The sequence below is a fragment of the Trichechus manatus genome, unplaced genomic scaffold (assembly GCF_000243295.1).
Source record: "Trichechus manatus latirostris isolate Lorelei unplaced genomic scaffold, TriManLat1.0 scaffold00014, whole genome shotgun sequence".
NCBI lineage: Eukaryota > Metazoa > Chordata > Mammalia > Sirenia > Trichechidae > Trichechus > Trichechus manatus.
In genome coordinates, this window is record NW_004443950.1 from 14225238 (window position 1) to 14239067 (window position 13830).

Below are 13830 nucleotides of genomic sequence, written 5' to 3' on the forward strand. Positions count from 1 at the left end.
AGCTGGGTTGCCTAGGGCAAGTTACTCTGCATCTCTATGCCTCGGTTTTCTCACCATATAAAGCATTTAAAACTCTGGCACTTAGTAGGGTCTCAATAAACGTTACCTGCTACTATTGTTAAAATTCGTACAATTAAAGATTTCAAGGAAAGTAGAGGTAGTAAGGGTGAAAGACACCAGGAGTAACGCCTACCTTTGGCTGCTCCCTGGGATCTAACTTACAGAGCCACTCTGCATCACAGCTGAATGATGCCCTTGGGGTCATCTGGATCAAGTCACTTCTTTTTTAGATGAAGTTGCTGAGATCCAGAGTGCCTGTGACATTCCCAGAGCCCTGTAGCCAGCTGGAGACAGGATTTAAGCTGCAGTCTAGCCTCTCTCCATCAATTCCCCGTGAGAGTGGTTCCTTAGTGCAGGGCCTGGCACAGAATGAGCTCTGGTATAGTATCCCTCCCTACACCAAGTCAGCAATACCAGCACCTGCCTTGAGGCTAGGATTGTCACGGAGGAGACTCTCAAAGGAGAGGCCAGACTGGATGAGCATGGCTGGGGTTGTTCTTGACTTTCTTGCTTTGATCTGAAGAAGATGATGAGCGTCAATTTCTATTGAATACCTAGTATGTCACAGGTGTTTTACTTGGAATTGCTCAATCAACTCTCTGAAATAGGTTATATTATTATCCCCTAGGCAAGACACAAATGAGAAAATTAAGGCTCAGAAGGGTTAAGTAACTTGCCTAGTTACAATCTATAATTGTAACTCAGTCAGGGTTACAGAAGTGGCCTAAGATTCAAACCCAGGTAATCTGACTCAGGATCTGTGCTTCAAACCACTATACTATATTAATAAAATTCTACCCCTGAGGAAAACAAATTTTCTTCCCATTCAACACTGAGAACTACGTCCTTCTAGAGAAAGAGTAGCACAAAGTCTATCCAAAGACCCATAATCATATATAGATTTCTCCTCTATTTCTCAATCATATTTGGAGACAAAATGCTAGCACTGCAGTCAACACAATTCGGCAGTGGAGCACATTCCACAGTATTCCCCACGGTGTCTGGACATTCAATAATGGTCACACAAGAACACTCATGCTTATGGGGAACCTGTCTCTTTCTTCTCCAGGGACAAGGGTTCCCACGAAATCGTGACTCAACCTCTTTCATAGCATTTGTTATACTACATTGTATAACGCATTTCCCCAATCAAGTGTTACACATCTCTAGAACTTCAAGGCCTAGGATAGTACCTAGGACCAGATAGGCACTTGATAAATATTTGTTGAATCAATGCATAACTGACAGATCACTTGCACAAAAATCACCACCGTTTATTGAGAGCTTGAGTGCATTATCACATGCAAAGTCGTCCCGTGAGAGAGGAGCAGCCTCTCTAGCTCTCTTGTAAGAGATCTTTGTGAACATAACTTGCTCTGAATTGAAGCCTTCCTTTAAAGTGAAGACCGTTAAAGTGACAAGTTTCTTAGGAAAATAAACAGCAACCAGGATGCAGATAATCTAAGAAGACATTAATGCTGTAGATTCTTCAGAATGGTGCTTCTTAACCCAGTTCCTCAGAACGCTGGCATTCCATGAATAGCTCACAAAGAGAATCCACTAGAACTAGACATGCAAGTTTTATAACAAGTGACCATTTTACGACAGCGATCAGGAAGGAAAAGCTTATATTTTTATCTCAACTGAATTATTTTATTTTGATTCTGCTGAGTGTTGTTGAATATGCAGACATGTCAACTATATACTAACAGGAATTTTCAGAGTTCCACATAGGAAAACAGTTCTTGTCTGTCACTCCGCTAGAATATAAGCTCCATGAGAGAAGAATTCTTGTCAGTTTTATCCACTGCTGTATTTCTAGTACCTGAACCAGTGCTTGGCAAATAGTAGGTACTCATTAAATATTTATTGAATAAATAAATGAATGAATCAATATTTTCTCAAAAAGCTTAAGAAGCCCTCCCCTATAAGAAAGCCGGCAACTAACCACAGTCACAAACCTGCCACTTGTTCCGCCAGAGCAGCTCATACTGAAGCCTGTCTGTTGATTTTATAAATAAGATGCGCAGAAGTCAATTGCCTTTCGTCCCTCTTAAACTGTTCAAATAATGACAGTAACAACGGTAATAACATTAACAACACTTGCCTCCTTAAGATAAATTGCTGTATCTTGGAAAGAAAGGCAACCCTATCTCTAGACTCATTTAATCCTTGCTCTGAATTTATACACTGTTTCAATTCCTACACCTTTATGAGGGGGTTTTATGGAGTAATCTGGCTCAGAGACACAAAGGACATTTTTCTGCTAAGGGCAGCAGAAAGCAAAGGCTACAATCATTAAAGGAGAGGGACAGATGCATTAAAAAAAGAGAGACATCAGTGACAACAAGCAGACTAGCACTTCCGTCCTTCTCCCTCTACACCCCTTCATTTATTCGTCATCCCTACCCGCAACACTGCAAAAACTCAGCTAGCTGCAATGAAAAGCTACTGAACTGTAGATGCCGTAACTTCTAGCTCCCAACTAACTCTGCTAGAATAAGCAGCCACTGTCTCTAGCATGAATAGTAAGGCCAGATGCAGTCAGATGACACAGTCACATGCTGTCTCAGCAGATAACTGCAGCACCTCATCATCCCATAGCCCAAGTCTAGCGGTTCTACTTTTCATGGAACACAACTCCCTCGGGCAGAACACAAATTCTGGCCCAAACATCAGGTAACCCAGGCCCATGCTTATCACTGCACCAGTATCATGGCACATCATGACACTAGCCGGTAACTAGGAAAGGGCAGCTAGCCAGAGCAGGTGAAGCCACACTTAGCCTCAGCTTTGCCCCCTACTGAATTGAAACACATCTCTTTCTTCAGAGGCACGCTTCTAGAGATGCCTTTACAGACTCCTTCTTGAACCACCACTCCCCTCTCAATTCTTCCTTTCCTCACTCAGCTCTATTTCACTTTCAGGAAGGGCAAGGAATCAGGAACGGCTGGCTCAGGGCTGAGACCAATGTTATTTTGTCTTGGTCTTAGCTCAGTTCCATGATGTTCACTTCTGGGCTCTTCCTCAAGTACCTGAGCCAGCTGTGCAGATAGTTTTCTTCTTCCTCATGCTGGAAGCAAGGGTGAGAGATGCTGCCTTGGTACTTAAGATCCCAGAGAAGTGCATATCAGAAACCTCACCTAACTGCCAATTTCAAGGCTGTCACCCTTGAGAAGGTTAGATGAAAACACACCCACAAATCAACAGGCAAATATCATAAATGGTCATTCCTCTTCAAAATTACTAAGGGATGCAAAGTACTTACAAACACAGTAAAGAGCTGACAGGAGAGTTAATTCATTCAGTCAGTTATTCAACAGATAGGAACACCATGCACTATTCTAGATGTAGGGAATACCTGGTAAACAAGGCAACAAGGCCCCTGCTCTTCTAATGGAGGAGACAGGTTAACGCTACAAAGATCTAGGGTACAGGTTTTATAGTGGGTGAACAAACAGACAAATGCTCTGACCTCATGAAGCTTACATTCTGGTAGGATAAACAAAAATAGAAACACATCATCAAGCAAAATATATAAGAAAGGTCAGCTTACTCCTTTTTATAAGCTTCTATCAAACTTTAAGCTCCCTTACGGCAGACCCCACTGCTAAGTCATCTTTCTGTTTCCCACAGTGCCTCACACAGAGAAGAATGTAAATCTGCATGCTAGTCATGATGCTCTTATCTAACCCCTTCCCCAGCATTGAACTGTAAATTATTTCAAAGCTGAGACAGTTTCATGCCCATCTTGATTATTTCCTACAGCTTCTAATACAGTCACTTATATGTAGCAAGCACTAAATAGATATAGTTGACTGTTAAACTGGACTGGGCAGACTTGTCAGCGGTCAGTGTAATTCAGGCCAGCCAGGAGGCAAACGAGAGACCAGACAGCCACAGAGAAAATCTTCATATATTGGTCTTAGCACCACAGCTGATCCAGCACAAGTAACTTAAACAAATTGTTCCTCTTATTGCACCCGATCAGAGGCCAAGAAGATTAGCTTAGAAAAGGAAATCCAACTCATTACAAGTTCTAGGTTATCATAACTAGATTTTCAAACCCTAACAAAGCTGTCCAGAGTGGATCCATCCTGGGGTAGGTGGTGATGGTTGGGTTCCTGAGGTTTAGGGGGATGGTCAAATAACGAGGTGGTTGTTCTACTTGTCCAGAAAAAAAAATGCTAACTTGGCAGTTTTCTGAGTTGCCAAAGCCCAATGAGGAGATATGTATATAAAACCATCTAGGTCTTGAGACAGTTACTTTTAACTGGAGGTAAGGAGTACTAAAACCTTTTCTAAGAAACTGCAATAACATTTGCTTATTAGGTTCTCAGCACCATTTTAAGGCTCCTTGGACTCAAGTGAAGCTATCACCTGTACTTTGGGAGTGCACTTAAATCCTATTCGACCTCTAAGTGGACAGAGTTTCCATTTAATCAGACTACATTCCTACCCAGTGTGCAATGCTCAGAGATGCTGTAATGAAAGAAACTAAGAAAATAACAGAAGGAATAAGCAGGGACTCTCTGGAAGGAAGGAACTTGGGCCACATGAAAATAAATAATGTGCCAGGCTCACCCAGGACAATGGAAAAATGGGCACAGCCACGATCTCATGACAACCTTGTTGGAGCCCCATCCCTTCAAGAAGCCAAATACCCTTAACAAGCTTGTGGCCTCTTTACCACTGACAAAAGGGGGTGAGTCCTTAAGTCTGCCATGTAATCTCCTATTAAAAAAAACTAATGGCCTTCAACAAGCACATGAACAGATGCTCAACATAGTTAGTCATTAGGGAAATACAAATCAAAACCACAATGAGTTATCACTGAAAACCCATAAAAAACCTATTGCCATCGAATCGATTCTGACTCATACCTATGAGATATCACTAGGATGGCTTTAATTAAAAAAAAAAAAAAAGGATAGTGAAGGGTGAGACAGTACACAATACTGAGGAAGCCAGCACAACTTGTACAAGGTAAAGTCATGGAAGCTCCATAGACACACCCAAACTCCCTGAGGGACCGAATTACTGGGCTGAGGGCTATGGGACCATGGTCTCGGGGAACATCTAGCTCAATTGGAATAATATAGTTTATAAAGAAAATGTTCTACATTCTACTTTGGTGAGTAGTGGCCATCTCAGATATTCCACTGGTCTCACCCCTTCGGGAGCAAGGGAGAATGAAGAAAACTAAAGACACAAGGGAAAGATTAATCCAAAGGACCAACGGACCACAACTACCATGGCTTCCACCAGACTGAGTCCAGTACAACTAGATGTTGCCCAGCTACCACCACTGACTGCTCTGACAGGGATCACAATACAGGGTCTTGGACAGAGCTGGGGAAAAAATGTAGAACAAAATTCTAACTCACAAAAAAAGGCCAGACTTACTGGCCTGACAGACTGGAAAAACCCCAAGAGTATGGTCCCCAGACACCCTTTTAGCTCAGTAATGAAGTCACTTCTGAGGTTCACCTTTCAGCCAAAGATTAGACAGGCCCATAAAACACAACGAGACTGAAGGTGCACACCAGCCCAGGGGCAAGGACTAAAAGGTAGAAGGGGACAGGAAACCTGGTAATAGGGAACCCCAGGTTGAGAAAGGAGAGTGTTGACATGTCATGGGGTTGTTAACCAATGTCATGAAACAATACGTGTACTGTTTAATGAGAAGCTAGTTTGTTCTGTAAATCTTCAACTAAAGAAAAATTTAAAAAAAGGAAAATAACAAGTGTTGGCGAGGATGTGAAGAAATCCTTGCTGGTGGGAATATAAAATGGTGCACCCACTGTGGAAAACAGTCTGGCAGTTCCTCAAAAAGTTAAACATAGAGTTAACACATGATCCAGCAATTCCATTTCTAGGTATATACTCAAAAGAACTGAAAACATGTGTTCACTCAAAAACACATGAATGTTCACAGTAGCATTATTCATAATAGCCAAAAACCAGAAGCAACCTAAATGTCCATCAACTGATGAATGGATAAACAAAATGTGGTATAAAAAATGGTGTGGGGGCATCTGACCTCCTCTAACTTCACAAGCGGGGAAGAAGAATCAAGATCAACAGCCCAAGGCTGATTCCTATGAGGTGGAGGTCAGACATACCTCCTCTCTCCAACCTTTTTACCAATTCTGACACCAGTAGTCTCTCCCATGGCACTCTCTATTTCTCTGCTGGGTTCGATAATTCACTGCAATGGCCACACAGAACTCACAGACAGCACTCACGATTATGGGGTTTTTAAGGGAAGTAACAGGTTACAATTCAGGATTAGAAATGTCTAAGGATATAGTTCTTCTGTCAGGGAAGCTTTTTCACAGCTGTGCCTGCAGGCAAGCCTCTCTCTAGCCCTCAGCCCCTCGGCCCCTGCACTGCTTGGGCAAGAGTTACAAACTCTTTAGGTCCATCAGTAAGTGGCCGGGGGCACCCCACTCCACCAGTAGGCCTCAGCCTGAAGGCACTCAGCTCTCTTGCTCCGTTGGTCCACGAGGCTAGCTCTGCCAAGTACCCAGAGGCACACCACTCCACCAGTGAACCTCCTGCCTGAAGGTGCTCAGCTCTCTCCCTTTGTGGATCAGCAAACCTACTGTAGGTACTTACACTCTGTGGGCTGGGAAGCCCACTGCATCGTATCACATCGGTCTCTGCGTTCTGCTGCCACTGTTTCTCTGCTGTTGCTTCTCACTGTCTCGTGCCATCTCTGGCGTTACAGCTCTCTCTCTGTGTCTCCTGAGTCTAGGGGGTTCTCAGCACAGGGATCCCGGGTTCAAAAGATGCGCCCCACTCCCAGCTCTTTTCGCCTCTGGGATGGCAAAAAATGGTGCGGGGGCATCTGGGATGGCTCATTTTAAGTCTGGCAAGATGGCAAAACTGACCAATCCCCTTGTTAGGGTCCCATGTTCCTTATTTGCATAATCTCACCCTTACAAGAATATCATGCACCTTATTTGCATTATTAGCAAGTTATCCAATTCCCTTGGTGGGTCACAAGCACCTTATTTGCATAGTCCCACGCAGTCATTTGGTGGGAGTTACAAGACCATGGCAAGAAAGGCCATATAAAAGCAATCCATCACACCACATGTGGTATACCCACACAAAGGAATATTGTTCAGCCATAAAAAAGAATGAAGTACTGATACATGCTATAACATGGATGAACCCTGAAATCATTACGCTAAGTGAAAGAAGCCGGCCACAAGAGGCCACATATTATATGATTCCATGCATATGTTATGTCCAGAATAGGCAAATCCATACAGGCAAAAAGTAGACTAGTGGTTACAGAGGCTGAAGGGGAATTGAGAGTGACTGCTAACAGGGTAGAGGGTTTCTTTTGGGGGTGATGAAAATGCTCTAGAATTGGATAGTAGGAAGGTTGTCCAACCTTGTGAATATACTAAAAATCACTTAGTTGTACACTTCAAAATGGTGAATTTTATGTTATGTGAAATTTTATGTTATGCAAGTTATATCTCAGTTTTTCAAAAAAAAGTCTAATGGCCTTGCTTTTGTTTTCTTTTTTGTATTTGAAATTAACTTAGCAGAAATTGAAAGGCACAGCTTTAAAGTTAAAAAGCATAGTTAATTCTCTAAGCATTTCTCATCTCCCTGAATTATCCTTTACCTAGCTTTCTGCTTACTCTAAATCCCCATGGACAGACATACATAGTCAAGGCAAACCTAAGATGAAAAACATGCTTATTTGGGATAATGTTTAGAAGCTTTTTATTTCTATTTTCTACTATAATTATTGACTGGGTGAGACTTGTATTATGTAGATAATGTAGTTCAGTATAAGGGGTTCTCTATATTACAACAACTCTAGTCTTTGAAGGGAGCCCTGGTGGCACAGTGGTTAAGAGCTTAGCTGCTAACCTAAAGGTTGGCAGTTCATATCCACCAGCCGATCCTTGGAAACCCTATGAGGGAGTTCTACTCTGTTCTACAGGGTCGCTATGAGTTGGAATGGGCTCGATGGCAACGGGTTAGTCCTTTAAGACACCTACTTACTTCCCTTAAAGAGTCAGAGCAACTTCCCACTCTGCTGTGGCAGCAACGGCTGCACGGCTCTAGCCACTGCTTCTACAGCCTCTTTCTGGCACTTTCTGAATTCTCACTGCCAGATAAATCCTTAAACCAGCTGCCTAGTACACTATATTATGCACAGCACCTCATGCAGTATTTTGTACACAGCAGGTATACAAAAGATACAAAAACATTATGTTTACTAAATAAAATCACTCGTTTCAGCAAGGAGAATCATGGGACATGCCGGCCGTCTCTGCTGAAAAGCACAGAGCTTCATGGTCCAGTGTCACTGCTCTGAGACCAGGACACTTCATATTCACAGGAAACTGGGGGGGGGGGTGCTTTAAATAGATTTTCCTTAGCAATTAGCAGTAAGTCAACATTCAGCTTGTGAGCTATCCACTATTGGCACTGATTAGCATGCTGGCATGTTTTCTCAAAAAAAAAAAGGAATAAAGAAAGGAGCAAATATATACTCAGTTAATAAATATTATGTGTTTTCTTATTTTTACAGAAAAACTGCCAAGTTATAGTAGAAATAAAACAGTGTTCGGGGGGCGGGGGGGGCGTGTGGTTTGCTAGCCGGCTTCATCTGATGCCCCCTTGGACTTGCACCCGGGGGGCAAATGCCTGCCTCTAACCCTCTCCTCGTTACATCTCTGTTCAGGAGTCACACACATATTCAGTTATCAAAAACTGCATAATGGTCAGTGGTCAGATGCTGAAATGTGCACCAGTTTTTTTGGGAAGCATTTTCTCTAACACTTGATTTACCTAAGCTATTCAAACTGAGCAAATAGGCAGAAACAAAATGTTTCTCATTCTGACATGTTCGAGGCAAAAGGAAGCCCCTTCCTTTCCTTAAACTGACTACAAACAATTATTCCATAATAAACAGAGACCTCAAAGTTTTCAGCAATCTAGGAAAGATGCCGGGGAGTTGCATAAAATAAACAGAGGCACTGATTTTTATTATATTTTATTTAGAAAAACAAGTCGGGCATGGACACTGAACTGTACCTTTTCTTTGGTGGACTTTTCAAATGATAATTTCTTCCACTGTCACCATTAAATCTTAATCCATTCCAGCTCCTCGCATGGGTCATTGAGTCTATATGTACTGCTGTTATTTTAAAATGTTTCCCCTCGGTAGGGAAAGGGGGGAGAAAAGATGTTGAGAGCCAGATGGGCCTCTTCACAGTCCATTTATCAAACCTAATACGTCGGGCTCCACCCCCCCTCACTCTCTATTGCGGTTAAACTTCCAGATAATTTGGTAATCATTTTCATTATCAGAGAGTGACCCTAAAGCAGCCTATCCTGGGACACCCAGTCCTTGCAGCTGCTCTTTTTCTGCCTTTTTCCTACAGTAGACTCTAAGAACCTCAGAGTTTATTAGCTGCAGACTGACCTTTGGGCCGCAGAGGTCAAGAAGGGGTCAGATCAGAGGGCTTGCCCAGTTCTTTAAAAGCTATAACAAGCTGTCCATCAGGCAGAGTGGACTGTATAAACAAAGCCAAATCTTCAGAAATTCTGTACCACTTCTGTTAACACTTATCCTGCATTCACACAGCTTCTCCCGATGTACTTTGGATCATTCAACTCTGGGGAAGTGAACAGACAGCCCTAATAAGCCTATTTGGAGAGGGTTGTTTATGGGATTACCGAGCTTGGGGAAGGAAACCCACACCACTCAGATGTGCCTCTACAATTGCAGAATTGTGTGACACTGTGACAAACTCGGTTACTCCGACTCATGCAGAATTGACACTTTCCTCCCAGAGCTAAATTATAGGGAACATGTGCTTTCAGTTTCAGAGATTTCAGTGAGTCCCAAACAATGGCTCAGCTCCTAGCTTGAGACAGATACAGTTTATAACCAAGTGACAAGTTTCACTTTCAAAAAATTCTCTCTAACATCATCATCGCAAATGAACCTGCCGAAAAGGGGGGAAATCTCTGTATTACTGTAAGCTTATACTAAAGTCATTGCCAGCTGCGAAGTCTCAGTTGACCTACATTTCTTGAAGCTGTAGTATCATAATGCATTCTCTAACGTGCAATATAAGGTAATTAGAGTCATCTGTATTTAACTTTCGAAGGAAAAAAATTTCTATTATCTAATCTAACCGATCCCCTGATAGCTTTGATGAAAGTAAAATACTGTAACCTATTGCTTGGCCTTTGGTGAGTGCTAATTATTTTCTGTCAAAGCACATTTTAACTCATGTAATTCCAAAGTACACAATAGGCCCATCTCGCCAGCACAGGCAGCTCAGTACGCATGGCACTGGATGTTTTATAACTTTCACCACCACATGCTTGATGGCCACTCAAGGCAATGCCCGATTCCAGACGGCCCGATGAAGCTTTGATGCGGGGAAGGAGGGTGTATGGTAACAGTCTGTTTATACAGATCATATGGATGAGTCTTTTAGATAGGTCACCAGGATGGGAAACATCAAATGGGGGAGGAGAAGGGGTGGGCGAAGGATTATGGTTATTTAATACTCTAAGGACACTTTTCCTTCTGAGCTCTCAAGACATCACCCTCTTGAAATTTTCTTTCAGGTGTTTAGTTTTAAGGAGGTCTGCATAGTGTCAGCTGCTAAGCTCTTTCTTTTCTCCTCCCCTACCACAAAGGACTTGAGAATTTTTGCTTCAGATGCTAGACTACATCAACTTCACCACTGGCTCCAGCTCCTGATTAAACTGTTAGCAGTAAGGGCCAGAAATACTGAAACCAGACTCCTTTTAAACAGGCCATTCTGGCCATGCTGTCTGATGATTTGGTGTATTAGGAAATTATTGTTAACAAACCAAATGCACTATACAAAAGACATCATTCTCAACATTTGGTCTCTCTGTGCCGTGCTGTCAATGGAGGGATGGGGGGCTGGGGAGGGATTAGGGGAATTCTTTCTTTCGCCTTTTCCTATTTAACAAGAATCACCAGGGGGAAAAATATAAAAGGTCAAACAGAGAGAGAGAGAGAGAGAGAGAGGAAAGAGAAACCTCTTAGATGTCCCAACACAGCTACTCCATTATTTAATAAAATGTGTTTACTTTAATGAATATACATACCTAGACTGTAATACAAAGAAAATTTAAAAATTAATTCTTAGAAGTTAAATTGGAAATCATTTAATTACTGTAGTTTAAACTGTCTCTCACCTACTCTGACCACACGACAAAAAAGGGGCGGGGGATATCACTGGGAATTTTTAAATTATTGTTTGAATGTGAACCTGAACTTAGAGATAATACACATATTTGAAAAAGCAGCTTTCTGATACCCAATCAAAATCGACAGTTCATATACTTTACTGACTTCTTCCTTGGAAAATGCTCATCCTCAGCCTTGTTCAGAGGAATCTATTTTTATGATAATTGTACTAGTGAAGCTATCAATTATTGTAGATACTGTTGCATGAACTCATTTGGAGAATATTATGGCTATCAATAAATGTCCCTGACTCCCAGACACATAGAATTTTTAAGCATCAAATAAGATTCTGAGACAAATACAGCATAATCCTCCTGATTCCTCTCCCTCTCGCTTAGAGACACACAATAATTCAACATGTTTTACGAGCTACAGATCTAAAGGATAACCCCACCATTTTGAGGAAGTAGTTCCAGCCTTCCACGGATCAATTGTTTTTCAAATAAGAGCGGTATAACATGATATTTACTATGCAAGCATTATTCCTGGAAAAACTGATGATTTGTAGAAGCTTTCCACCAGTAATAGCTCTCCAACCACAGATAAGTCCATGTGAAAAGAAACTAGGTTGAAGCACAAGTAATCCCCCTACTTGGTCAATTCTAAAAACAGGGCTGATAAATAGACCACTTCAAGCAATCCACCCCTCATCGAGTGATATAAGGGTACTGTGTGGATTTCTCAACCTCTGTCCTAACTAAATGCTAGCCTTTTAGACTGTTGATTAAAAGGATTCTTCAGCATCCGGTACTTACATTACATTACGCTCAAAATGCAAACCTGTACACTAAATGTTATACTCAGGGATAAATCATATACAAATATGGATGACATCATGGAGCGGTACGATTAGTGTAGGTACCGTGTGCAGGAAAGCTACCTTTGGCTGAAGGCATCTTAAACTTGCTTATTTTTCATGGGCCCACAACTGAGAGGGATGAGACCAGCCAAAAGGAAAGGTTTAACTAAATATAGATCTTGTTTTGGGGGGACAACGAACCTCATTCCATTCTGCACTAACCTGGCATGCCATTCCCTCCTCAGGTTCTGCCGGGTGGTGAGCAAAGCCAGGATGGCAGTCAAGATTTCATTCCTTTGTTCCACGGGGAGCCCCTCTTTTCTAACTTCACGAAGCACAGCATTTGTCTAGAAGAAATGATCCAAAAAAGTGAAAAATTAATAATAAAAAAAAAGCCCATAAGCAAATAAGGACAGTAAATCAATGCCTTTTTTATTACACTTCCCCTGCTAACAAATCAATACAGTAAATGATGGTCAAAAATGGCCAGCATATATTTTGTATTTAATCAATGTACATGGCACATAAGGTAAACTCAAAAGCTCCATTGCCTTAAGTAACACATCAAGATACTGTGCATTCTCCCTCTAATTTTCTCAGTGCACCCACGATTTTTTCCCTGGGAATTGCTTACCATGAGCTATTATTAGAAACGATTTTCACGTACACTTCACTGTGAGTTGTTTGTTTTGCCTTTTTAAAAAAGAGCAGTCTCCAGCTTTCCCTCTCTCTGCTTCCTGCCACCCAGCTGAGGCATTCCGCTCTGCCTCTCTTATTTGAATCATTAATTTCTATTTCCAGCCATGTCAGTGATTCTTTTCTTTTTTGGGGGGGGCGGGGGGAGAGGCTCACTCCTTTTGCTTGCTTGTGGAAAATCAAGATCTTGCATAGAAAGAAACAAGACCACAAAAATTTTAAAAGCATTATGTATCAATGAACATTTTCCCAGCTTTGAAAATCCACTGCACACAGTTATACTGATATTTCAAATGAGTTTCAGGGATTCTTAGATGTAGAAGACTAGTGATTTGGGGAAGAATCATTTATTCTATGGCCACAAGAAGAGTTCTTAAAAGAAACTAGGCTTACAGAAAGAAAAAAAAAAAAAACCAAACCCACTGCTGTGGAGTCAATTCCGACTCAAAGTAGAACTGCCCCATAGAGCTTCCAAGGAGCTCCATGGTGGATTTGAACTGCCAACCTTTATGGTTAGCAGGTGCACCTCTTAACCACTATGCCACCAGGGTTTCCAGGCTTACAGGTGAGTGTGAAAATACTCAAGCCTCCACCTAGCGCTGGGAAATGTCAGATGCTGCTTTTAGAAGCTGCTGAGTCTGAAGCACATCATATCCTGTTTAATGAAGAGAATTTAGTAAAAAAAACTCAGATCTGAAATCGTAGTTTCAATTTTTACCTCCAACATACTCCTGTATGCTCTTTTTGTATACATGTATTTTAAACACTTAAATTTATGTACCATTATAAAAACAACTAAGAACACAATGAAAAGTATTTAACTGGTATTTGAAATCTGACCAAACTCTTCGCAAGGTTTAACCATAGAACTTTTCATCACATGCATGTATCGTCATAGAACTGGAATAGAAACCTATAGAATTCATAAAAGTTGTTTTTAATTTAAATTTAGTGTGGCTTCCTTGGAGATTTTGTAACCATAGCTATTGCTAGAAGA

The 13830-nt window shown here is 41.6% G+C and overlaps 1 protein-coding gene across 4 annotated transcripts in view; it reads right to left on the reverse strand.

Moving 5' to 3' along the window:
* The window catches only part of FTO (FTO alpha-ketoglutarate dependent dioxygenase), a 430315-nt gene that overhangs the window by 172698 nt on the left and 243787 nt on the right, over positions 1-13830 (reverse strand). For 3 of the 4 annotated variants that reach the window (XM_004371582.2, XM_023726895.1, XM_023726896.1), the window contains exon 8: positions 12360-12484. In XM_004371582.2, coding sequence (XP_004371639.1) covers positions 12360-12484 — 125 coding nt within the window. Of the gene's footprint in view, positions 1-8698; positions 9717-12359; positions 12485-13830 lie in introns of those variants that run through there. The other variant, XM_023726897.1, reaches the window with a different exon arrangement.